Genomic DNA, 27,954 nt, shown 5'->3' on the forward strand with positions numbered 1-27,954 from the left:
TAACATTTACAGCTGTTTACAACAGCAATTTTACAAGGGAGAGAAGCAGCAAAGCTAGGCACCAAACCCTACCACTCAACCAGTTTACAGGGAGATGAGCACAAACCCCAGTTCCACATATAAAAGTCAGCGACAATGACATTTGTACATAAAAAGCCAACCCAGTTACATAAACAGTGTACAGTACAGACCCAGCAAGTCCCCATCCCTCCCACCTTCCGGCCACTTTAAGACAGCCTGCCCCATGTACCTTCCGGCTCTCGGTCCACCCCATGCCCCTTCTAGTTCTCGGTCTGCCCTGACACCTTTCGACCACCTCTAGGGCAGCCCTCCCCGGTACCCGCCCGGGGTGACAGCGGTCAGGACGGCCTACCCACCTTCCGGCTTCACTAACCACCCTCAGCACCTTTCGACCACCTCTGGGGCAGCCCGCCCCGGTACCTGCCCGGGGTGACAGCGCTGAGGACGGCTACCCACCTTCTGGCTCTCGGTCTGCCCCTACGTACCATTGGGCTCTCACCCACCCCGATGCGCCATCCGGCCAGTGGGCTATCCTGGCACACCTTCCGGCCACCTCTAGGACAGCCCGTCCCATTCCCTGGGACGACAGCGTGCAGGGTAGCCCACAAGCCTTCCGGATCTCAGTCTGCCCCTACGTGCCTTCTGGCTCTCAGCTGGTCTGACACACCTTCCGGCCACCTCTAGGACAGCCCGTCCCCTTCCCTGGGACGACAGATTGCAGGGTAGCCCACAAGCCTTCCGGATCTCAGTCTGCCCCTACGCGCCTTCTGGCTCTCGGCTGGTCTGACACACCTTTCGACCACCTCTAGGACAGCCCGTCCCGACTACCCCTTCTCGGGACGACAGCGCTCAGAACGGCCTACCCACCATCTGGCTCTCAGGGTGACTGGCATCAGAGTGGCCTACCCACCCTCAGGCCTTCGGGACAGCCTACCAACCTTCAGGTTCACAGGATGGCCTACCCACCCTCCGGATCTCAGGGTGACAGCTTTCAGGACAACCCATGAGCCTCCCAGCTCACAGTAAGACCTGCCAGACCCAGAGACACGCAAGACAGTGCAGCTGATAGACCCAAACAACACAAAACAGTTAATTACATAAAAACAGAGTCCTTTCTGGTCCACAGTCCAAATATAGAGTCTTCAAATATAAAGTCCATTCCCAAGAATGGAGTCCACTCCATTTCACAAGGTGCATTGTCCAAAATGGAGTCCACTCCAAACTGCAGAGTCCACCGCTAGAAAAAAAGGATCCACAACCAAGGGCAGAGTCGACTCCCGAAGACAGCAAATACACACCCCACAGCACAGGTGTTCAGTCTCTGTGGAGTCCTGGCCCAGCCTTGGAAAACCAGGCCCACTCACAGGAACATAGTACATTGTACAGGTGCGGTTAACTCACAGGGGTTTGGTCCATTCCTGAAGGCAAGGTCTTCAACCAAACTCCAGGACACAGCAATTGCTCACCTCCCAGCACGCACACACAGGTGTTCAATCTTCAGAGGCCCAGTCCCAGGGCTAGGCCTCCCCACAGGAACAGCTTCTCTAGTGAAATGTATTTCTTCCACAAGGGCTCAGTCCAACCACCAAAAACAGTGAAGACACTTACACAAAAAACAAAGAAAACTAGAGTCCAAGGGCTAAGCCCTACCACAAAATGAACATTTTTTTTCTTTTTTTTGAGAAAATAACAGAGAAAAGAGTAACACACAGGCTGTAACCAGCCAGGGAAACAACAATCCCCTAATGAGAACTGAGTTTCACCTGAAACACATTGTGAGCATCAGGAGTTTAGAAATCAGCCCTCACGAAAAGGAATGCCAGTTAACAAACTGGCTAAATGATTCAGCCAGTTCAGGAATCAGGTTTCCCCCGCACCAACAGTAACATACTGACTGTAGCACCAGCCAGCACAGAGTCAGTCCCCTAAACCAAGGAGATGCTGAATCTCTTGTTTATATTATTTTATTAACCAAATTACAAAACACAGTTTACAAAAAACAGTTAACATTTACAGCTGTTTACAACAGCAATTTTACAAGGGAGAGGAGCAGCAAAGCTAGGCACCAAACCCTACCATTCAAACAGTTTATAGGGAGAGGAGGACAAACCCCAAATCCCAGTTCCACATATAAAGGTCAGCGACAATGACATTTGTACATAAAAGCCAACCCAGTTACATAAACAGTGTACAATACAGACCCAGCAAGTCCCCGTCCCTCCCACCTTCCGGCCACTCTAAGACAGCCCGCCCTATGTACCTTCCGGCTCTCTGTCCACCCCATGCCCCTTCCAGTTCTCGGTCTGCCCTGACACACCTTTCGACCACCTCTAGGGCAGCCCGCCCCGGTACCCGCCCAGGGTGACAGCGGTCAGGACGGCCTACCCACCTTCCGGCTTCACTAACCACCCTCAGCACCTTTCGACCACCTCTGGGGCAGCCCGCCCCAGTACCTGCCCGGGGTGACAGCGCTGAGGACGGCTACCCGCCTTCTGGCTCTCGGTCTGCCCCTACGTACCATTGGGCTCTCACCCACCCCGATGCGCCATCCGGCCAGTGGGCTATCCTGGCACACCTTCCGGCCACCTCTAGGACAGCCCGTCCCCTTCCCTGGGACGACAGCGTGCAGGGTAGCCCACAAGCCTTCCGGATCTCGGTCTGCCCCTACGCGCCTTCTGGCTCTCGGCTGGTCTGACACACCTTTCGACCACCTCTAGGACAGCCCGTCCCGACTACCCCTTCTCGGGACGACAGCACTCAGAACGGCCTACCCACCATCTGGCTCTCAGGGTGACTGAGATCAGAGTGGCCTACCCACCCTCAGGCCTTCGGGACAGCCTACCAACCTTCAGGTTCACAGGATGGCCTACCCACCCTCCGGATCTCAGGGTGACAGCTTTCAGGACAACCCATGAGCCTCCCAGCTCACAGCAAGACCTGCCAGACCCAGAGACACGCAAGACAGTGCAGCTGATAGACCCAAACACAAAACAGTTAATTACATAAAAACACAGAGTCCTTTCTGGTCCACAGTCCAAACAGAGTCTTCAAATATAAAGTCCATTCCCAGGAATGGAGTCCACTCCATTTCACAAGGTGCATTGTCCAAAATGGAGTCCACTCCAAACTGCAGAGTCCACCGCTAGAAAAAAAGGATCCACAACCAAGGGCAGAGTCGACTCCCGAAGGCAGCAAATACACACCCCACAGCACAGGTGTTCAGTCTCTGTGGAGTCCTGGCCCAGCCTTGGAAAACCAGGCCCACTCACAGGAACATAGTACATTGTACAGGTGCGGTTAACTCACAGGGGTTTGGTCCATTCCTGAAGGCAAGGTCTTCAACCAAACTCCAGGACACAGCAATTGCTCACCTCCCAGCACGCACACACAGGTGTTCAATCTTCAGAGGCCCAGTCCCAGGGCTAGGCCTCCCCACAGGAGCAGCTTCTCTAGTGAAATGTATTTCTTCCACAAGGGCCCAGTCCAACCACCAAAAACAGTGAAGACACTTACACAAAAAAAAACAAAGAAAACTAGAGTCCAAGGGCTAAGCCCTACCACAAAATGAACATTGTTATTTTCTCAAAAAAAAGAGAAAAGAGTAACACACAGGCTGTAACCAGCCAGGGAAACAACAATCCCCTGATGAGAACTGAGTTACACCTGAAACACATTGTGGGCATCAGGAGTTTAAAAAAAAAAAAAAAAAAAATAAAAAAAAAAAAAAAAAAAAAAAAAATCAGTCCTCACTAAAAGGAATGCCAGTTAACAAACTGGCTAAATGATTCAGCCAGTTCAGGAATCAGGTTTCCCCCACACCAACAGTAACATACTGACTGTAGCACCAGCCAGCACAGAGTCAGTCCCCTAAACCAAGGAGATGCTGAATCTCTTGTTTATATCAGTCAGCCAGGGCTTTCCTGATTGGTCCAGGTTAACAGCCCCAGTTAGGGACCTCATACTCAAGGAGGTCCACCTGGCCAACCACATTTCATTTACTACATTGGTGAAGTAAATCTACCATCCTTACCCAAAGGGAATAAGTAAATTCAATGTTTCTACAATAATCAGTATTACTTGCCATTAGTGAGACTAGCTTTGGATTCCACATTGTATTAATTGAATTTGAATTCCCAAAATTGTTCTGATGGTATTTGAACCACTTTCCACAGAGTGTTAACTTTGGCCTCTGGATTGTTCGTTCAGTTACAGTAATACTCTGCATGGTCTCCCCGACTTCTCCCGATAATTCCACTCATTTTTCTTAAGAACGTGACTTCCCAACTCTTGTACTCAATACTCTGACTAAACGCCTTCTTCACTATCCTATATACCTGCGACTCTACTTTCATGGAGGTATGAACCTGCACTCCAAGGTCTTTGTTCCACAAGACTCCCTAGGGCCTTACCAATAAGTGTTTACTTCTTTCATAATTAATTGATTCCAAAAGTTTTTTGATAACAGATGTTCGGCAGATTGGCCTATAGTTATCTATTTTGTGTCTTTCTCCCTTTTTTGAATAGGGTGGTCACATTGGAAGTTTTCCAAATCTCTGGTACTCTGATTCCAAGGATTGTTGAAAAATTACAACGAATACATCCACTATCTTTTTTGGATACCGGAATGGGGCAGCACAGTGGCACAGTTGTTAGCACTGCTGCCTCACAGCACCAGAGACCTGGGTTCAATTCCTGCCTCAGGCGACTGACTGTGTGGAGTTTGCACGTTCTCCCCGTGTCTGCGTGGGTTTCCTCCAGGTGCTCCGGTTTCCTCCCAAAGATGTGGAGGTTAAGTGAATTGGCCATACTAAATTGCCCGTAGTGTTAGGTAATAAGGGGTAAATGTAGGGGTATGGGTGGGTGGCAGGTCGGTGTGGACTTGTTGGGCCGAAGGGCCTGTTTCCACATTGTAAGTAATCTAATGCAAGTCATCAAGCATTCTACCTTTAACCCCATTAGTTTGTCTAATATTACTTCTCTGGTGATGATGATGGTATTTAATTCTTCCCCCCTTTTCTCTAGTTTTAATAGGATGTTCAAAGTATCTTCCACAATAAAGACATAATAACTATTCTGTTATTTCCTTGTTCCCCATAATCATCTCCCCATAATCATTTTCTAAGGGACCTAAATTCATTTTGACCTCTCTTGTTTATATTTGTAAAGAAGCCCCTATTATCAGTTTTAACATCCTTGCTAGTTTGCCCTTGTAGTTTATTTTCTCTAACTTTATTATCTGTTTAGACCTCCTTTGCTGGATTCTGAATTTATCCAATCTTCAGGCACATCACTGAGTTTTGTCTCCTTATATGCTCTTTCTTTCAACTTAATACTTACCTTAAGTTCCTTGGTTATCTGTGGTTGGTTACCTGTCTTACATAGAAAGAAATAGAACCCCTACAGTGTGCAAACGGGCCATTTGGCCCAATAAGTCCACGCCGACCCTCCAAGGAGTAACCGATCCAGACCCATTCCCCCAACCCTAACCTACACATCCCTGAACACTATGGGCAATTCACCTGACCTACACAACTTTGGACTGTGGGAGGAATTGCAGGGAGACATGGGGAGGATGTGCAAACTCCAGACATATAGTTGCCCAAGGCTGAAAGTGAACCTGGGTCCCTGGTGCTGTGAGGCAGCAGTGCTAACCACTGAGCCATCATGCCACCCCTGTCTTAGAATCTTTCCTCCTTGCTGGGATTTATTTTTGCTGAGAGTCATGAATAACTTCCTTAGATGACTGCCACTACTTGACTGTCATTCCTGCTAATTTGTCTGTACAGGTCACTTTAGCTAACTCTATCCTCATTTCCATTTTAATTTGCTTTTTTAGTTTTAAAACAGTAATTTTTGACTCAAGTTTCTCACTCTCGACCTGAGGTAATTCTTTTACACTGAGGTAATTTCTTTAACCTGCCTCATTGCCTGTTATCAGGTGTAAGATAACATGCTCCCTGGTTGGCTTTTATGACATTCTATTCAAGGAAACTATCCTTAATGCACTCCCTGAACTTGTTGTCATGGCCAATAATTTCTGCTTGATTAACTCAATCAGCATAAAGATTAAAGTCACTCGTAATTATTGCTATTTTCATTTTGTATGTTCCTATAATTAATTGATTTAAAGCCTTTCCTGTATGTTTAGGGGTCTGAACACAATTGCTACTTGGCCATGGGAAATTGTCGCATCGTGCTCAGGGATGTGTAAGTTAGGGTCCATTGGCCAATGGGAAATTGTCGCATCGTGCTCAGGGATGTGCATGTTACGGTGATTGGCTATGGGAAATTGCCCCATAGTGCCCAGAGATATATAGCTGTACATATAATATATATTGCCATATTTTATCTCTGTCCAAATGGATTCTATCTCATCTGAGCCCAGACCATCCCTGACATCTGTCCTAATTGCATCTCTTAACAGTGCTATTCCACCACCTTTCCATCCCTCCTCTCTTTCTGAAAGGTCAAATATCCTTGAATATTTATGTGCCCAGATTCGATCTTCATTGACGTTGATTTACGCCTTCAGGTCGGATTCTGCATGCTTCATGCATGAAGGTGCAAAGCCTTTAGGTTCGTTCTATCAAATTTCCCAACACCTTTTTCAGTTCCTTGATGCAATATGACATCCACAGATTGTTACCAGAAAATAACCAGGAAGGAAACCAATCAGCCCCATCACTAGCCTACAATCCTACTTTCTCTTTCATCTCCAATTTTCTCATTTACTGTGCAACTGAATTCCTTGCTCAGCCAGAAATTATTTTGAACCCCTTTCCACAAATCTAGTTGTGCAATTCACCAGTTCCCTGGTCCAAGCATAACTCCCAGGTGGAGTCTGTCCCATTGGAACAGTTCCCTCCTTTCCCCAGTACTAATGTGCCATGACTTCAAACCCATTTCTCCCACCCCAATCTTTGAGTCATGCATTTACCCCCTTAATTTTGCCACACTGTGCTAATTATTGTTGTGGTTCTGTTCGCCGAGGTGGGAATTTCTGGCGCAGACGTTTTGTCCCCTGTCTAGGTGACATCCTCAGTGCTTGGGAGCCTCCAGTGAAGCGCTTCTGTGATCTTTCCTCCAGCATTTGTAGTGGTTTGAATCTGCCACTTCCGGAAGCGGCAGATTCAAACCACTACAAATGCCGGAGGAAGGATCACAGAAGCGCTTCACTGGAGGCTCCCAAGCACTGAGGATGTCACCTAGACAGGGGACAAAACGTCTGCGCCAGAAATTCCCACCTCGGCGAACAGAACCACAACAATGAGCACCCGAGCTACAAATCTTCGCACAAACTTTGAACTGTGCTAATTAACTAGTAGAGTCAGTGAGTCATACAGTATGGAAACAGACCATTCGATCCAATTCGTCCATGCTGACCAGATAGCTCAGATAGTAATATGAGAGTTACAACCTTTTTGGTTCTGCTTTTTACTTTTACCCTGAGCTATTCATATTCTCTCAGCAGAACCGCTTTCCTGTTTCTACCTGTATTGTTGGTACCTACATGGATCACAAATAACTGGATCTTCCCCTCCCACTCCTCGTTCCTCTGCAGCCCAGATGAAATATTCTGAACCCAGGCACCAGGCAGTCAAATAGCTTTCAGGGGTCTTGATTTTGGCCACAGGGAACAGTGTCTATAACCCTGGCTTTACCGATTACAACTATATTTCTCTTTCCCCTCCCACTTGAATGCCTCCCTGTACCATGGTATTATGGTCAATTTGCTTAACCTCTACATTCTCATCCACATTGGGAGCAAGAATCTCAAACCTATTGGACAAGCTCAAAGGCTAAGGCTCCTGCTGCAATACCTCCTAGATCCCTCTACCTGCCTTGCTCGTAATCAAACTTCCTGTCCTTGACCACTGACCTAATTCAACATAGTTAATCTAAGCAGCATGTCTGCCTCCTAAAACACCGTGTCCAGGAAAGTGTCCCCCTGTTGTGTCTCAGTGCTTGAAGCTTGGACTTTATTAATTTCAAAAATATACTTTATTCATAAAATACTTTGATGATCTGTACAACTGGACATGCCATACATATGTAAACATTCCATTTGTTTGCATACCGAAAACAGAGTAATCATTCCTATTTACAGGTCTGTACGATTACATTTTTAGCTGAGGCGTCAGCAGAGCCCAAGTGACTGCACGGGCCCCCTGTTCTTCTTAGGCAGGCCGATCTTACACGGTGGTCTTTCCCCACCGTGCCTTGGGGGCAGCTGCCCCAAGCTTCAGCGCGTCCCTCAACACGTAGTCCTGGACCTTGGAATGTGCCAGTCTGCAACACTCAATCGGGGTCAACTCCTTCAGCTGGAAGATCAACAGGTTTCAGACAGCCCAGAGAGCGTCCTTCACCGAGTTGATGATCCTCCAGGCACAGTTGATGTTCGTCTCGGTGTGCAGCCCGGGGAACAGGCCGTAGAGCACGGAGTCCCGCGTCACGGCGCTGCTCGGGACGAAACTCGACAAACACCACTGCATTCCTCTCCAGACTTCTTCTGCATAGGCACATTCCAGAAGGAGGTGTGTGACAGTCTCCTCCCCCCGCAGCCGCTTAGAGGGCAGCGTGTGGTGTGGCTGAGAGTCCGGGCGTGCATAAAGAAGAGGCAGAGCCCTTCTCACCACCAGCTAAGCCATGTCTTGGTGCTTGTTGGAAAGTTCTGGCGATGAGGCATTCTGCCAAATGGCTTTGACAGTCTACTCAGGGAACCGCTCGATAGGATCCACCCTCTCCTTTTCCCGAAGGGTCTCAAGGACACTACATGCTGACCACTTCCTGACGGACTTGTGGTCAAAGATGTTTTTCTTCATAAACTTCTCCACGAAGGACAGGTGATACGGAACGGTCCAACTACTCGGAGCGTTCCGCGGCAGCGAGGCAGGTCCATCCTTCACAACACCGGGGACAGGTAGAATCTCAGTACATAGTGACACTTGGTGTTTGCGTACCGCGGATCCACACACAGCTTGATGCAGCCACACACAAAGGTGGCCATCAGGGTGAGGGTGGTATTGGGTGTATTTTTTTCCCCCATTGCCCAGATCTTTGTACAGCGAGTCCCTTCGGACCTGGTCCATCTTTGACCTCCATATATACTGGAAGATGGCCCGGGTGACTGCAGCAGCACAGGTTCTGGGAATAGGCCAGAACTGTTCCACGTATAATAGCAATGACAGTGCCTCACAACAGATGACCAGGTTTTTTTCCCGTGATGGAGAGCGACCGTAGCTTCCATCTGCCCAGTTTCTGCCTCACTTTGCTGACACACTCCTCCCAAGACTTGGCGCACGCCCCAGCCCCCCCCAAACCAAATACCCAGCACCTTCAGGTGGTTGGTCCTGACGGTGAAGGGGATCGAGGATTGGTTGGCCCAGTTCCTGAAGAGTATGGCCTCGCTCTTGCCTTGGTTTACCTTGGCCCCTAAAGCCCGTTTGAACTGGTCACATATGCACGAGTCTGCACACGGACAGCGGATCCGAGCAGAAAATGGCGACGTCATCCATGTACAGGGAGGCCTTAACCTGCAGGCCCCCGCTGCCTGGAATAGTCACCCCTCGCAGGCTCGCATCCTTCCTGATGGATTCGGCAAATGGCTCTATGCAGCACACAAACAAGGCAGGAGAGGGAGGGCAGCCTCTGACTGGGAAGCTATCTGATTCCCACCCATTGATTGAGACTGCTCTGACAATGTTGGTGTAGAGCAGTCTGATCCAATTGCAGATTCCCTCCCTAAAGCCCATCTTGGAGAGAACATTTCTCATATACCTGTGTGATATCCTGTCAAAGGCTTTCTCCTGGTCCAGGCTGATCAGGCAGGTGACCAACCCTCTGTCCTGCACGTAGGCGATCGTATCCCTGAGGAGTGCGAGACTCTCAGCGATCTTCCTGCCCGGTACAGCACAGGTTTGGTCAGGGTGAATCACCGATCCCAGAGCAGACCTGACCCGGTTGGCAATTACCTTTGACAGAATTTTGTAATCCGCAGTCAACAGTGAGATTGGTCTCCAATTTCGGAGTTCCTCCCTCTCCCCCTTCCGCTTGTAGATGAGGGTGATGATGCCTTTTCTCATGGATTCACTCATGGTACCTACCCGAAGCATATTGACATACACCTCCAGCAGGTCCCGGCCAATCAATTCCCACAGAGCAGAATAGAGTTCGACCGGTAAGCCGTCGCTTCCGGGAGTTTTATTCTTTTCGAACGACTCGAGGGCCTTAATCAGCTCGTCCAGAGATAACGGCTGGTCCAGCCTCTCGTGTGAAGCTTGGACTTATACTAACCAAAACTTGCTCATACTAACCAATTCTGAACTAGAGTCCCTCAGATCACCAACATTTGCTATCGATGTCACTATTAACCACAACAGGGTGCATGTACAGCACCCAGCATGGCCCTAAAGTTAATTTTATTTATTTAGTTCTTAATTGGTTTTATTTTATTTTGTACTGCTCTTTTAGTTTTGATTCTGCAAAATATTTCCCTTATTTACCTGTAATCTGAAAGTAATTTATAACAGATAGTCAAATTAGCAGCTATTACCAACCTCTGCTTTCCTGTGATGTCACTCTTTATTTTATATTGGGCCCCCAATCCTGGACTTCAATTTATTCTGTTAAAAAGACATTAAGAGCTAAAGCAAAAAGTGAAAAGCATATTTCCCCTCTCCACCAAATTCACGTGCTGCTCAAAAATCACAGAACTACATTCTCACTTGGGTTATACCTCACTTCGGATGTGATCTCTCCTTATACTGAACGTGCAGAGCTTAGTGTTGATTGTTCTGGAAGAGTGACGAAAACACATTTTTTTTACATATAGTGAGTGACACCATTCTGCAAAAACTTTATTCTATACTTTCCACCACCTGGAATATACCATGTGGCTAGGGAAACATTAAGAGGCAAAGCTTTATAAAAGCAATGTTTAAGTCAAAAAATGCAAGTGGTTGGGGGGGGGGGGGAAGAGAAGAGAGGAGGGGGCTAAATCAAAATAGAGTTGGATGCAGAAATTAAATAAAACATCCTCCACCATGCCCACCACTCCCTAAAGGCATCGAGAGCATTGATGGACACCCGCATGCTCCCTCTCTAATGATATCCAGGCTCGATGCAAGCACAGAAAAAGGGGAGGCAGTCAGCAGAGACAACCTCCTCCATGGCCCACCGCCTGTTCATAGCCAGCCTGGCCAGGTCCAGGAGCAGATCTATGTGGTCATCTGAAAGACTTCAATTGTGTTTTCTGAGTAAACATTGTCTGCCAACATCCTAGATTAAAACATGTGTGGATACTGACTTGACCACTTATACAAGAACACCAGATCACAGACTGAGGTACATTTTACCCCTTCACAATTGACCAGAAATTTTAAAAATGAATCTTAGAGAGAAATCTGTTCATTTTCTTTCTCTAAAAAGTGTGTATTTTGAATTATTTAAAGATGTAAAGATTTATATTTACATGCGCAGGTATGTGCAAAACATCTTTAATGCTCCATGCCTCTACTTTACAAAACCAAGCTTCCCATCTGTCTTGGGAATTACATTTTCATCCTGTCCCACACCTGCAACAATTTCTGCACATGCACCCCCAGGTCATTCTTCTACTGTACACTATTTAGAATTTAACCTGTTGAATTATATTATTATCTCTTCTCATTCATAATTAGCAAAATATAAAGAGGAAATAATCAGTGTGTCAAACAGCATCCGTTGACAGATGAGCAAGATTAACATTTTTGATCTGAGACTTTGATCACAATTGACCAGATACTCAACTTCAGGAGCAATCATCCCAACATCCACAAAAGGAACTAAATCAGGACATTATTTAAATGAGTGACAACAATCTGCAGCACCCAGGAACTACGAGAAGCCGAGGAAAAGCAGCTATACGTGTGCCCAATAAGCGCAGTCCACCAATTCCTCCGCAACAGACCTACACAAGAAGACAATATGCCCAGAGACTGTAGCTACCCTGCCATACACCTCAGAGATGATGACCAGACTACTCCAGCCCCTAGGCATCATGGTACCCACAAACCTACCACCACACCGAAGCAGCTCCTAATGAATTTAAGGGACCTTGTACCAACAACCAGAAGAACAAACATCTTGTACAAAGTACCCTGCAAGGACTGCAACAAACATTACATTGGACAGATGGGCAGGAAACTAGCCACCAAGATACATGAGCACCAACTAGCCACCAAAAGACATGACCAACTATCACTAGTATCCATACACACAGATGAAGAGGGACACCAGTTTGACTGGGACAATACGTCCATCCTGGAACAGACTAAAAAAAGACACGCACAGGAATTCCAAGGGGCCTGGCATTCAAACCAGAATTCCATTAACACACATCGATTTGGACCCCATTTGCCAACCTCTCAGAAAAAGAACCAGAAATGATATCACCCAGAACAAGAGATATAAATAGCAAGGGGGTCAGAACGCCATCGCTTCACCAGAGCCTCACTGATGATGTAACAAAACGTCTGAGAACAAATCTACCAGCTCAGCGATCAAAGTTACAACCTGATTCACAACTGAGTTACAAAGCTTCTCCAAAATCACAGACTGAGGTTCATAGAGGTTTATAAAATCATGTTTCTGCGCTGTAAGTAATCTAATCAGATAAGATGAATAGCAAAGATCTTGCTCCAGGTTATGGGAGTTCAAAACTAGAGGGTTTAAGGTGAGAGGAAAAGATTTAAAAGGGACTTGAGGAGCAGCTTTTTCACACAAAGGGTGGGGTGTATATGAATGAACTGCTAGAGGAAGTGATGATTAGATTCCCTACAGTGTGGAAACAGGCCCTTCGGCCCAACCAGTCCACACCAACCCTCTGATGAGTAACCCGCCCAGACCCATTTCCCTCTGACTAATGCACCTGACACTAAGGGGCAATTTAGCATGGCCGATTCACCTGACCTGCACATCTTTGAACTGTGGGAGAAAACCAGAGCACCCGGAGGAAACCCACACAGACACAGGGAGAATGTGCAAACTCCACACAGACAGACGCCTGAGGCTAGAGTCGAACCTGGGACTCTGGTGCTGTAAGGCAGCAGTGCTATTCACCGAGCCACCATGCCACCCCTAATAGATGCAGGAACAGTTTCAACGTTTAAAAGGTATTTGGATAGGTACATGAATAGGCAAAGTTTTAGAAGGATATGGGCCAAGTAGATGCAAATGAGACAAATTTAGTTGAGAAAACTGTTTGGTATTGGATGAGTTGGACCAATGGGTGTGTTTTCTTGCTGAATGATTCTATGACTCCAATTCCTGAAAGAGTCATAGAGTCATGGAGATGTACAGCACGGAAACAGACCCTTCGGTCCAACTTGTTCATGCTGACCAATATCCCAACCCAATCTAGTCCCAACCCAACCTGCCAGCACCTGGCCCATATTTCTCCAAACCCTTCCTGTTCATATACCCATCAAAATGCCTTTTTAATATTGCAATTGTACCAGCCTCCATCACTCAATTTGGCAGCTCATTCCATACATGTACCACCCTCTGCATGAAAACGTTGTCCCTTAGGTCTCTTTTATATCTTTCCCCTCTCACCCTAAACCTATGCCCTCTAGTTCTGGACTCCTCAACCCCGGGGAAAAGACTTTGCCTATTTATCCTATCCATGCCCCTCATAATTTTGTCAACCTCTACAAGGTCACCCTCAGCCTCCAATATTCCAAGGAAAACAGCCTAAGCCTGTTCAGCCTCTCCCTGTAGCTCAAATCCTCCAACCCTGGCAACATCCTAGTAAATCTTTTCTGAACTCTTTCAAGTTTCACAACATTTTTACGATAGGAAGGAGACCAGAATTGCACGCAATATTCCAGCAGTGGCCTAACCAATGTCCTGTACAGCCGCAACATGACCTCCCAACTCCTGTACTCAATACTCTGACCAATAAAGGAAAGCATACCAAACGCCTTCTTCACTATCCTATCTACCTGCGACTCCACTTTAAAGGAGCTATGAACCTGCACTCCAAGGTCTCTTTGTTCAGCAACACTCCCTAGGACCTTACCACTAAGTGTACAAGTCCTGCTCAGATTTGCTTTCCCAAAATGCAGCACCTCACATTTATCTGAATTAAACTCTATCTGCCACTTCTCAGCCCAGTGGCCCGTGTGATCAAGATTCTGTTGTAATCTGAGGTAACCTTCTTCGCTGTCCAATACACATCCAATTTTGGTGTAACCTGCAAACTAACTAACAATACCGCTTATGGTCACATCCAAATCATTTATGTAAATGATGAAAAGTAGTGGACCCAGTGCCAATCCTTGTGGCACTCCACTGGTCACAGGCCTCCAGTTTGAAAAACAACCCTCCACCACCCTCTGTCTTCTACCTTTGAGCCATTTCTCTAGCCAAATGGCCAGTTCTCCTTTATTCCATAAGATCTAACCTTGCTAACCAGTCTCCCATGGGGACCCTTGTCGAATGCCTTACTGAAGTCCATATAGATCACATATCCCACTCTGCCTTCATCAATCCTCTTTATTACTTCTTCAAAAAACTCAATCATGTTTGAGAGACATGATTTCCCATGCACAAAGCCATGTTGACTATCCCTACTCAGTCCTTGCCTTTCCAAATACATGTACATCCTGTCCCTCATGACTCCCTCCAACAACTTGCCCACCACAGACATCAGGCTCACTGGTCTATAGTTCCCTGGCTTGTCCTTGTCACCCTTCTTAAACAGTGGCACCACGTTAGCCAACCTCCAGTCTTCCGGCACCTCACCTGTGACTATTGATGCTACAAATATCTCAGCAAGAGGCCCAGCAATCACTTCTCTAGCTTCCTACAGAGTTCTCGGGTACAACTGATAGGTCCTGGGGATTTATCACTTTTATACGTTTCAAGACATCCAGCACTTTCTCTCTGTTATATGGACATTTTTCAAGATGTTACTATCCATTTTCCTACATTCTATATCTTCCATGTCCTTTTCCACAGTAAATACTGGTGCAAAATACTATCTCACCCATCTCCTGCAGCTCCACACAAAGGCTGCCTTGTTGATCTTTGAGGGGGCCGTATTCTCTCTGTAGTTTCCCTTCTGTCCTTAATATATTTGTATAAACCCTTTGGATTCTCCTTTACTCTATTTGCCAAAACTATCTCATGTCCCCTTTTTGCCCTCTTAAGTATACTCTTACTGCCTTTATACTTTTCCAAGGAGTCACTCGATCTACCCTGTCTATAACGGACATATGCTTCCTTCTTTTTCTTAACCAAACCCCCAATTTCTTTAGTCATCCAGCATTCCCTATACCTACCAACCTTTCCTTCTACCCCAAGAGAGCTTCCTATGATCCAAAAATGTGAATCCTTCTCCCATACACCAACTCCTCAGCCATACATTCATCTGCTCTATCCTCCTATTTCTGCCCTCACTAATTCGTAGCACTGGGATTAATCCAGATATTACTACTCTCGAGGACCTCCTTTTAAAAATTCCTGCCTAACTCTCTGTAATCTCCCTTCAGAATCTCAACCTTTTCCCTTCTTATGTTGTTGGTTCCAATGTGGACAATGACCTCCTGCTGACCCCTCTCCCCCTTGAGAACATTCTGCACCCTCTCTGAGACATCCTTGATCCTGGCACCAGGGAAGCCACACACCATTCTGATTTTTTGCTGCTGGCCACAGAAACATCCATCTGCACCTTGGACTAAAGAGTCCCCTAACACAACTGATCTCTTGGAACCTGACGTAAACTTCGTTGCATTAGAGCCAGTCTCAATACCAGAAAACTGGCTGTTCGTGCTATGTTCCCCTGAGAATCCATCACCCCTTACATTTTCCAAAACAGCATACCTGTTTGAAATGGGGAAAGCCACAGAAGACTCCTGCATTAACTGCCTACCTCTCTTACCTTTCCTAGAGTTAACCCATCTATGTGATTGTATCTGAGACTTTCCCCCCATCCTATAACTGCCATCCATCACATTCCCTTGCTCTGTAAGTTCCTCATTGCCTCTACCTGTCTCTCCAACCGATCCATTCATAGAGTCATAGAGATGTACAGCACAGAAACAGACCCTTCGATCCAATTCCTCCATGCCGACCAGATATCCCAATGCAATCTAGTCCCACCTGCCAGCACCAGGCCCATATCCCTCCAAACCCTTCCTATTCATATACCTATCCAGATGCTTTTTAAATGTTGCAATTGTACCAGCCTCCACCACTTCCTCTGGCAACTCATTCTATACACATATACTCTGAGTGAAAACGTTGCCTCTTAGGTCTCTTTTATATCTTTCCCTTCTCACCCTAAACCAATGCCCTCTAGTTCTGGATGCTCCCATCCCAGGGAAAAGACTTTGTCTATTTATCCTATCCATGTCCCTCACGATTTTATAAACCTCTAGAAGGTCACACCTCAGCCTCTGACGCTCCAGGGAAAACAGCCCTAGCCTATTCAACCTCTCCCTATAGTTCAAATCGTCCAACCCTGGCAACCTCCTTGTAAATCTTTTCTGAATCCTTTCAAGTTTCACAACATCTTTCCGATATTCGATCTGATAGGACTCGCAACCATTGGCACGCTGAGAGGCTTTTGCCTGAAATGTCGATTTTCCTGCTCCTTAGATGCTGCCTCACCTGTTGTGCTTTCCCAGCACCACTCTAATCTTAACTCTATGGCTCCAATATCACAATCAATTGCACAAATACTAGTACATGGGTAGCAAATCAAATCCAGGAGGAGATTTCCACATTGAAACCATTTAGCAGTGGGTCAAGCGCATTCAGGTACTATGGACAATAAGCACAAGTAAATTGGTGTCAAACATACCCCATATACGGATGCCCTTTTGTTGCCGCATATGCATCTCATTTTAAATGACCCTAATATTCTCCACCTAGTATACTGGCACCAGCTGTTGTAACTGATCAAGTTTTGAGAAGATTTGTAGCTCAGTTTGAGGTTCTAGATGTAGGTTTGCTCGCTGAGCTGGAAGGTTCACTTTCAGATGCTTCATCACCATACTAGGTAACATCTTCCTTGCACTCTGGGCAAAACACTGTTGATAATAATTCCTGTTTTCTATTTATATGTTTGGGTTTCTTTGGGTTGGTGATGTCACTTCCTGTGGTGACATCATTTCCTGTTTTTTCCTCTCAGGGGTGGTAGATGGGGTTGAACTCCATGTGTTTGTTGATAGTGTTCCGGTTAGAATGCCATGCTTCTAGGAATTCTACCATGTATCTCTGTTTGGCTTGTCCTAGGATGGATGTGTTGTCCCAGTTGAAGTGGTGTCCTTCCTCCTCTGTATGTAAGGATACTAGTGAGAGAGGGTCACGTCCTTTTGTAGCTAGTTGATGTTCATGTATTCTGGTGGCTAGTTTTCTGCCAGTTTGTCTAATGTAGTGTTTATTGCAGTCCTTGCAAGGTATTTTGTAAATAACATTAGATTTTTTTTGTTGACTGTATAGGGTCTTTCAAGTTCATTAGCTGCTGTTTTAGTGTGTTGGTGGGTTTGTGGGCTACCATGGGTCTGAGTAATCTGGCATATTTATCTGATCTATCATTATTCTAAAGAAACTCTATCAGCCAGAATCAAAATGTCTGTACAGGGAAAACTGGTGAATTACAGACCGTTGAGCCTTACTCAGTGGTAAGTTGTTGGAGGGTATTCTGAGAAACAGAATTTACTTGCATTTGGAAAGGCAAGGACTGATTAGGGGTAATCAACATGGCTCTAATGTGGGAAAGCATCTCACTAACTTGACTGAGTTTTTTGAAGAGGTGACAAAGAAGATTAGTATATATTAATTTATTAAGCATTTTGATAGAGTTGTAGTTAAACTAATACTTTTGTTTCATTTTTGTATTGTCAAAATAAAAACCAAAAGAATTGCAGATGCTGTAAATCAGAAACAAAAACAAAAATTGCTGGAAAAACTCCGCAGGTTCTGGCAGCATCAGTGATGAGAAATCAAGAGTTAACGTTTCGGGTCAAATGACCCTTCTTCAGATCTGATGGTAGGTTGGAAAATATCAATTTATATGCAGTTTATAGGGTAGAGGTGGGGGAAGGGTGTAAAACGTAAATGCTAGGTGGTATAGAGCCCAAAGGAAGAGAAGAACAGTTGGACAGACAAAGGAGTGGATAATGATCCAACTAGGATGGCGAGTAGCTCTTAATGGGGACCTGTTAGTGGCTAACAATGGGTTGTGTGTAATAGCAGACTATGTCATAACAAGGCTTGATGTGTGGGGTTTGGGGTAGGGCCTTGGGAGAGCTCAAGTCCTAAGGTTATTGATCTCGATATTGAGTCTAGAAGGCTGCAGGGTTTGCAGTGGAAAATGAGATGCTGTTCTTCCAGGTCAGGTAGCATCTGAGGAACAGGAGAATTGACGTTTTGGGCAAGAACACTTCATCAGGTTCCTGACGATGGGATCTTGCCCAAAATGTCGATTCTCCTGCTCCTTGGATGCTGTCTGACCGGCTGTGCTTTTCCAGCACCACTCTACTCTAGACTCTAGCGTGTTAAAGTGGCAGGCAAGTGGAAACTTTTCTGTGTATAATGCAGAAGTTGCAGGATCAGTTTATTCCTAAAAGGAAGAAAGATCCCAGGAGGAGGCATGGGCGGCCGTGGCAGACGAGGGAAGTTAAGAAACATATAAAGTTAAAAGAGAAAAAGTATAACATAGCAAAGATAAGTGGGAAAACTGAGGACTGGGAAGCTTTTAAAGAGCAACAGAGGATTACTAAGAAGGAAATACGCAGAGGAAAAATGAGGTATGAAGGTAAACTGGCCAATAATATAAAGGAGGATAGTAAAAGCTTTTTTAGGTACGTGCAAAGCAAAAAAATGGTTCGGATTAAAATTGGGCCCTTGAAGACAGAAACAGGGGAATATATTACGGGGAACAAAGAAATGGCAGAAGAATTAAATGGGTACTTCAGATCTGTGTTCACTGGGGAAGACACAAGCAATCTCCCTGAGGTAACAGTGGCTGAAGGACCTGAACTTAAGGGAATTTATATTTGCCAGGATTTGGTGTTGGAGAGACTGTTAGGTCTGAAGGTTGATAAGTCTCCAGGGCCTGATGGTGTACACCCCAGGGTACTGAAGGAGGTGGCTCGGGAAATCGTGGATGCGTTGGTGACTATTTTCCAGAGTTCGATAGATTCAGGGTCGGTTCCTGAGGATTGGAGGGTGGCTAATGTTATACCACTTTTCAAGAAAGGTGGGAGAGAGAAAGCAGGAAATTATAGACCAGTTAGTCTGACCTCAGTGGTGGGAAAGACGCTGGAGTCTCTTATAAAGGATGAAATTACGGCACATCTGGATAGTAGTAACAGGATAGGACTGAGTCAGCATGGATTTATGAAGGGGAAATCATGCTTGACTAATCTTCTTGAATCTTTTGAGGATGTAACTCTGAAGATGGACGAGGGAGATTCAGTAGATGTAGTGTACCTGGACTTTCAGAAAGCCTTTGATAAAGTCCCACATAGGAGGTTAGTGAGCAAACTTAGGGCGCATGGTATTGGGGGCAAAGTACTGACTTGGATTGAAAATTGGTTGGCTGACAGGAAACAAAGAGTAGTGATAAATAGCTCCCTTTCGGAATGGCAGGCAGTGACCAGTGGGGTACCGCAGGGATCAGTGTTGGGATCGCAGCTTTTTACAATATATATTAATGATATAGAAGATGGTATTAATAGTAACATTAACAAATTTGCTGATGATACAAAGCTGGGTGGCAGGGTGAAATGAGAGGAGGATGTTAAGAGATTACAGGGTGACCTGGACAGGTTAGGTGAGTGGACAGATGCATGGTAGATGCAGTTTAATGTGGATAAATGTATGGTTATTCACTTTGGTGGCAAGAACAGGAAGGCAGATTACTACCTAAATGGAATCAATTTAGGTAAAGGGGCAGCACAGAGAGATCTGGGTGTTCTTGTACACCAGTCAATGAAGGTAAGCATGCAGGTACATCAGGTGGTGAAGAAGGCTAATAGCATGCTGGCCTTCATAACAAGAGGGATTGAGTATTGAAGCAAAGAGGTTCTTCTGCAGCTGTACAGGGCCCTGGTGAGACCGCATCTGGAATATTGTGTGCAGTTCTGGTCTCCAAATTTGAGGAAAGACATTCTGGCTATTGAGGGAGTGCAGCGTAGGTTCACGAGGTCAATTCCTGGAATGGCGGGATTACCTTACACTGAAAAACTGGAGTGACTGGGCTTGTATACCCTTGAGTTTAGAAGACTGAGAGGGGATCTGATTGAGACATATAAGATTATGAAAGGATTGGACACTCTGGCAGCAGGAAATTCCGCTGATGGGTGAGTGCCGAACCAGAGGACACAGCTTAAAAATACAGGGTAGACCATTTAGGACAGAGATGAGGAGAAACTTCTTCACTCAGAGAGTGGTGGGTGTGTGGAATGCTCTGCCCCAGAGGGCACTGGAGGCCCAGTCCCTGGATTCATTTAAGAAAGAGTTGGATAGAGCTCTCAAAGATAGTGGAATCAAGGGTTATGGAGATAAGGCAGGAAGAGGATACTGATTAGGAATGATCAGCCATAATCATATTGAATGGCAGTGCAGGCTAGAAGGGCTGAATGGCCTACTCCTGCACCTATTGTCTATTGTCTATGGTCAGAACGTAGATGTTCCAGAAGAGCAACTCAAGCCTGCTCTGGGATTCATTTGGATGTGACATTCCTGACATCCACTGTCATTTTATATAATTGGAAGCAGATCCATATCCCTAACTCCCACAAATGATGCGGCATATGTGTATACTGTAGACCTCATGGATACTCATAGCATCAGATAAAGCGTGAAAAAGGAAGTTTGCTGATTTTTAGTTTTCTTCCCAGGGTGTTAGCAGCCCTGTCAATGCCAGTACTGAAAGGCACCAAGAATGCATTTGTAAGCCCTCCCTTGGCAGAGGAATTTCCTCTGCTGAACACCACTTGAAATAAGACTTGAGGTCAATAAGGACACAGAAAATACTTTGGGTGTATGACTTTGATCATTTCATCAACTGTGGCTCAGGAACATCATCGCTGATCAAGGTAGCTATGTCATAGAGTCATAGAGATGTACAGCATAGAAACAGACCCCTTGTTCCAATCCGTCCATGCCAACCAGATATCCCAACCCGATCTAGTCCCACCTGCCAGCACCCGGCCCATATCCCTCCAAACCCTTCCCTATTCATATACCCATCCAAATGCCTCTTAAATGTTGCAATTATACCAGCCTCCACCACTTCCTCTGGCAGCTCATTCTATACATGTACCACCCTCTGCGTGAAAAAGTTGCCTCTTAGGTCTTTTTTATATCTTTCCCCTCTCACCCTAAACCTATGCCCTCTAGTTCTGGACTCCCCAACCCCAGGAAAAGACTTTGCCTATTTATCCTATCCATGTCCCTCATAATTTTGTAAGCCTCTATGAGGTCACCCCTCAGCCTCCGAAGCTCCAGGGAAAACAGCCCTAGCCTGTCCAGCCTCTCCCTATAGCTCAAATCCTCCAACCCTGGCAACATCCTTGTGAGTCTTTTCTGAACTCTTTCAAGTTTCACAACATTTTTACGATAGGAAGGAGACCAGAACTGCACGCAGTATTCCAACAGTGGCCTAACCAATGTCCTGTACAGCTGCAACATGATCTCCCAACTCCTGTACTCAATACTCTGACCAATAAAGGAAAGCATACCAAACACCGCCTTCACTATCCTATCTACCTGCGACTCCACTTTCAAGGAGCTATGAACCTGCACTCCCAAGGTCTCTTTGTTCAGCAACACTCCCTAGGACCTCACCATTAAGTGTATAAGTCCTGCTAAGATTTGCTTTCCCAAAATGCAGCACCTTACATTTATCTGAATTAAACTCCATCTGCCACTTCTCAGCCCATTTGCCTATCTGGTCAAGATCCTGTTGTAATCTGAGGTAACGCACTTCGCTATCCACTGCACCTCCAATTTTGGTATTATCTGCAAACTTACTAACTGTACCTCTTATGCTTGCATCCAAATCATTTATATAAATGACAAGAATTAGAGGACCCAGCACCGATCCTTGTGGCACTCCAATGGTCACAGGCCTCCAGTCTGAAAAACAACCCTCCACCACATGTCCTGAAGTATTTCTTGACAGAGAGTCAGCAACAGCTCAGGGAGTAGCTATTTTGCCTGATTTATAGGTTCAAAGGTTCAAATCCCACTTCAGCACAATACTCAACACGCATGCTTGCAGTATTACAGAGATGCTGCCTTTGTTAGTAGTACAATTAAAACCAAATAAACTATGGATGCAATATATGCTTAACAAAATAATATATATTAACTAATTAACTGTTCCAATATACAGTAGTAACATCCCATGAGCACACCCTTAGCAAAAGCAAATTCAGTAAAATAGATAGTCTCAAATACAATGTCCTGTACAGCCACAACATGATATTCCAATATCTATAGGAGAAAGTGAGGACTGCAGATGCTGGAGATCTCTGTTGAAAAATGTGATGCTGGAAAAACACAGCAGGCCAGGCAGCATCCAAGGAGCAGGAGAATCGACATTTCGGGTATAAGCCCTCCTGAAGAAGGGCTTATGCCCAAAACATCAATTCTCCTGCTCCTCGGATGCTGCCTGGCCTGCTGTGTTTTTCCAGCATCACATTTTTCAATTCCAATATCTATATTCAATGTTCTGACCACTGAAGGCAAGCATGCCAAATGCCTTCTTCACTAATCTGTGTACCTGCGACTCATAGAATTCATAGAATCTCTACACTATGGAAACAGGCCGTTTGGCCCAACAAGTCACACCAATCCTCAGAAAAAAAACTACCCAGACGTTTCCCCTTCCCTCTACATTTCCCTGACTAATGCACCTAACCTATACATTCCTGAGCCCGACAGACAATTTAGCATGGCCAATTCATCTAATCTGCACATCTTTGGACTGTAGGAGGAAACTGGAGCACACCTCACAGACACGAAGAGAATGTGCAAACTCCACACAGTCACCCAAGGCTGGAATCAAACCCTGGCGCTGAGAGGCAATGGTGCGAACCACTGAGTCTCAGTGCCACCCCCTCCCCCACTATGCACCTACACCTCTATCTTTGCTTGGTCAAAGTTAAAAATCACACAACACCAGGTTATAATCCAATGATTGGGCTATAACCTGGAGGTGGTGTGTGATTTTTAACTTTGTCCACCCCAGTCCAACACTGGCACCTCCACAGATTTGCTTGGTGACGCTCCCCAGGGACCAACCATTAACTGCACACATGCTTTATTTGCCACCCCTCTGCCCATTAATCCAGCTGATCAAAGTCCCGCTGTACCCTGAGGTAATCTTCATTGTGCACTATCATCTGCCAATTTACCAACCATACCGACTAAATTCACAACCAAGTGCAGCCTGTGAGCATCCTAACAGAAAAGAGTTAGCTGGAGTAAGCCAATGATTCCTTCCGAACCAGTAATTTATCATTGCTGACAAAAAGCTCACTTCTCCGAACTGTCTCCCTCCCAAAAATGGTGAGGATCGACCGTCAGCTCAATTTCCGGGCGGCCTCGGGTATTTCCGCTGAGCCTCGGGTATTTCCGGGCGGCCTCGGATATGTCCGGGTGGCATCGGGTATTTCCGGGCAACCTCGGATATTTCCGCTGAGCCTCGGGTATTTCCGGGCGGCCTCGGGTATTTCCGGGCAACCTCGGGTATGTCCGGGCGGCCTCGGGTATTTCCGGGTAGCCTCAGGCGTTTCCGGCCGGTAGCGTGGTGGTTACTGTGTAACTGTGGGTCCGAGTCTCAATGGAGAGTCGGCCGCCTCCGGCGAAGAAGTTCAAAACATCGCAACCTGTGTGTGGTCAAAGGCGGAATAATGCACTTTTGCAGGAAATGGAGATCGAGCAACAGCGGAGAGAACTGCCCATTTACCGGGCTCGGGGGAAACTCCTTGGACAACTGCGACAGCTGGACACGGCGGTGATTATAGGTACCAGCATCACATGGCCTGACCGAAACCTCCCCCAAAGTAACACCAACCTCCATATACCATCAAATCTGACCACCACCCGCATCCCCCCCACCAACCTAACACAACACCCACCCCGCACCACCACACTCTAAACTAACATCACCCTACCTGAACTGAAACACTACCACTGCCCCCCCCCCCCCCCCCGTTAACATCAAGACCCCCAAAACTTCCCCTAAACCAGACCACCTCCTGCAAACTAAACTACTCCCCCTCCCACACAAAACCTCCCTCAAACTGGACCACCTCATGAAACTGCCCCTAAACTAAACCACTCCCCTTCCCTCCCACCCCAGAAACTTCCCCCAAACTGGACCACCACTGCTGAACCCCCCCACCAAACTCTTCCCCAAACTGGACCACAATCTCTCTCTGAAAACACTTGGCAAGTGGACCACCGTCCCCTTTGAACCAACCCAAACTAGAGTTGAGAGTGTGTTGCTGGGAAAGCACAGCAGGTCAGGCAGCATCTGAGGAGCAGGAGAGTCAACATTTCGGGCATAAGCCCTTCATCAGGAATGAAAGGCTTATGCCTGAAATGTTGATTCTCCTGCTCCTCGGATGCTGCCTGAACTGCTGTGCTTTCCCAGCAAAACACTCTTAACTGTGACCTCTAGCATCTGCAGTCCTCACATTCTCCAATCCAAACTAGACTCCATCACCCTGAAATCATCTGCAAACTGGACACCCCTCCCCAAAATCAAGCCCCCAAAAGAACCCACCAGGGGATCAACTGCCAAACTGACACCCCTTGTGGAATTAACCCCCAAACTAATGCTGCTCTTCTCCAGCCTCATTAAAACCCTCCCTGAACTGACATTCCCCCAAACTAACTCGGTCCAAAACCATCCCCCCAATTAACCCCCCTCTAAAAGCACCCCTGAAATCCCAAGCCTCCCTCCAAACTGACCCTCTAAAACTAACATGCCCAAAACCAACTCCCCATCTAACTCCTTGAAAGCCATTGCTTTTCCAATTTAACTGCCCCTCAAATTAAACATCCTTTTCAACCATCCCCCAAGCTGACTCCACAAAATGACCTGCAAGCAGGCCACCATTCCATAATTACCTGAAAACTAACACTGCCATTCTGAAACCACCTCCTGCAACCCCCCTCAAAACCATCCCCTGAATTGACTCCTCCCAAAAAAATCACCCTGGAAAACCAACCCCCAAATCAGCCTCGACCCAAAATCAACCCCCAAACGGACTCTTCCGAAACCATCTCTGAAATTGACCTACCCCCAAAGAAATCATCCCTCCAAACCTCCACCCAAAATCACATCTTCCCCTGCCTCTCCCAACAAAACTACCACCCCAAAATGATTTCTTCCTGGAAACCACATCCTTTCCAAAAAGCAACCCTAATCTGAAATGCCCCTCCCCGAAATCTCCCTCCCAAGCTGACCTCTAGTTACCTGCTTTTTCCTCCATCCTATTTTGACTAGGGTGTCATATTAGCAGTTTTCCATTTGTCTTGTACTTCTCCAGAATACAAAGAGTTTTGAAAACTTACAACCCTGAAATGGCAAACTGAGCGTTGTCCTGGTGGCCTTCGGACTGACCCCACCCCGATGCTTACCCTGCCCCTATAGACCTACACACCCACCCTGACTGCCCCCACTCTCACAGGATTGTGGGATGCCAACATCACATTGAGTCAGTATGTGGCAAATTACACCGTCATTCGGTGACTGGATCTTCAGCCTCTGAGGAAAGGAATTAATGAAACTTTATCAGAGGTGTTTGTTTTTCAGTGAGATATTAAAACCAAACTTTAGCCAGGTGAACATAACAGCTCCCTGACAGACTAAGGTAGGAAAGTTGAACTTTTGTCTCAGAGTCTGTTCAATATTTGGTTCCTAACTGACCAATGAAATGAGAAATAAAACCCTAAAATTTTGGAACTCCTCAGCAGGTCAGACAGTATCTGTGGTAACAGAAAAATACGATGAAACAAGATTGCTTAATTTCCTCACTGCTGTTTATGTGGAATTAGGTTCCAAATTTGCCTACAAACTAATAGTGATTAAGCTTCAAACTTAACTGGTTGCAAAGTGTTGAGAAACGTATAAGTCGGTGCCAGTTTGACCTGTTTCTGGTGTTCCAAGTGCTGGAGGATGGCAATTGCACACTATATGTTTTTCTGAAACACTAAAGTACATTTCAATAATGATGTAGATGAGCCGGTGTTGGACTGGGGTGGACAAAGTTAAAAATCACACAACACCACGTTATCGTCCAACAGGTTTGTTTGGGAACACTGCTCCTTCATCAGGTGGTTGTAGAGCATAAGACACAGAATTTACCAAGAAAAGATTTCAATGTCATGCAACTGAAATGATATATTGAAAAATCTGGATTGTTGTTAAGACTTTCATCTTTTCGAATGGTTTGCAGGTTTAGATTCATTAATCTGTAAATCCCAGAATTTCTTTTCAGTATTTTTCAGCTCTTCCAGTACAGTTACAACATTGGCATCTACCTGACAATGTGGAAAATTGCCCAGGTTTGTCCTGTGCACAAAAAGCAGGACAAATCCAAACCGGCCAATTACCACCCAATCAGCTGACTCTCCATTATCAGTAAAGTGTCAACAGTTGTCAACAGTGCTATCATGTAGCACCTGGTCAGTGACGCCAGTTTGGGTTTTGCCAGGGTCACCCAGCTCCTGATCTCATTACAGTCGTCATTCAAACATGGACAAAAGAGCTTATTTCCAGAGGTGAGCTGACAGTGACAGCCCTTGACATCAAGGCTGCATTTGACCAAGTATGGCATCAAAGAGCCCTGGCTAACCTGAAATCAATGGGTATCGGGGGCAACCAGTCCTAGGCCTAACAAACTGCATTTTGGGCAAACAAATCTTAGCAGGACTTGTATACTTAATGATATCATTCTAGGGAGTGTTGCTGAACAGAGACCTTGGAGTGCAGGTTCATAGCTCCTTGAAAGTGGAGTTGCAGGTAGATAGGATAGTGAAGAAGACGTTTGATATGCTTTCCTTTATTGGTCAGACATTGAGTACAGGAGTTGGGAGGTCATGTTGCGGCTGTGCAAGACATTGGTTCGGCCACTGTTTGAATATTGTGTGCAATTCTGGTCTCCTTCCTATCGGAAAGATGTTGTGAAACTTGAAAGGGTTCAGAAAAGATTTACAAGGATGTTGCCAGGGTTGGAGGATTTGTGCTATAGGGAGAGATTGAAACAGGCTGGGGCTGTATTCCCTAGAGCGTCAGAGGCTGAGGGGGGACCTTATAGAGGTTTATAAAATCATGAGGGGCATGGATAGGATAAATAGACAAAGTCTTTTCCCTGGGTGGGGGCGTCCAGAACTAGAGGGCATAGGTTTCGGGTGAGAGAGGAAAGATATGAGACCGAAGGGGCAGCTTTTTCACACAGGGGGTGGTACGTGTATAAAATGAGCTGCCAGAGGAAGTGGTGGAGGCTGGTACAATTGCAACATTTAAGACTTCTGGATGGGTATATGGACCAGGTGCTAGCAAGTGGGACTAGATTGGGTTGGGATATCTGGTCGCCTTGGATTAGATGACATTACAGCGTGGAAGCAGGCCCTTCGGCCCAACAAGTCCACACCGACCCGCCGAAGCGCAACCCACCCATGCCCCTACATTTACCCCTTGCCTAACACGACAGGCAACTTAGCATGGCCAATCCACCTAACCCGCACATCTTTGGACTGTGGGAGGAAACCGGAGCACCCGGAGGAAACCCACGCAGACACGTGGAGAACGTGCAAACTCCACACAGCCTGAGGCGGGAATTGAACCCGGGTCTCTGGCGCTGTGAGGCAGCAGTGCTAACCACTGTTGGACCACTGATGAGTTGGACCGAAGAGTCT

At 46.2% G+C, this 27,954-nt stretch overlaps 1 protein-coding gene across 4 annotated transcripts in view; it reads left to right on the forward strand.

Moving 5' to 3' along the window:
- Window positions 1-23,788: 23,788 nt before the first annotated feature.
- dhx33 (DEAH (Asp-Glu-Ala-His) box polypeptide 33) overlaps window positions 23,789-27,954 on the forward strand; it is a 91,442-nt gene continuing 87,276 nt past the window's right edge. For 3 of the 4 annotated variants that reach the window (XM_072589253.1, XM_072589254.1, XM_072589255.1), the window contains exon 1: window positions 23,789-24,050. In XM_072589253.1, the coding sequence (XP_072445354.1) occupies window positions 23,867-24,050 (184 nt within the window). In that variant the 5' untranslated portion in view covers window positions 23,789-23,866. The remainder of the gene's footprint in view (window positions 24,051-27,954) is intronic. The other variant, XM_072589256.1, reaches the window with a different exon arrangement.

The sequence above is a fragment of the Chiloscyllium punctatum genome, chromosome 19, assembly GCF_047496795.1.
Source record: "Chiloscyllium punctatum isolate Juve2018m chromosome 19, sChiPun1.3, whole genome shotgun sequence".
NCBI lineage: Eukaryota > Metazoa > Chordata > Chondrichthyes > Orectolobiformes > Hemiscylliidae > Chiloscyllium > Chiloscyllium punctatum.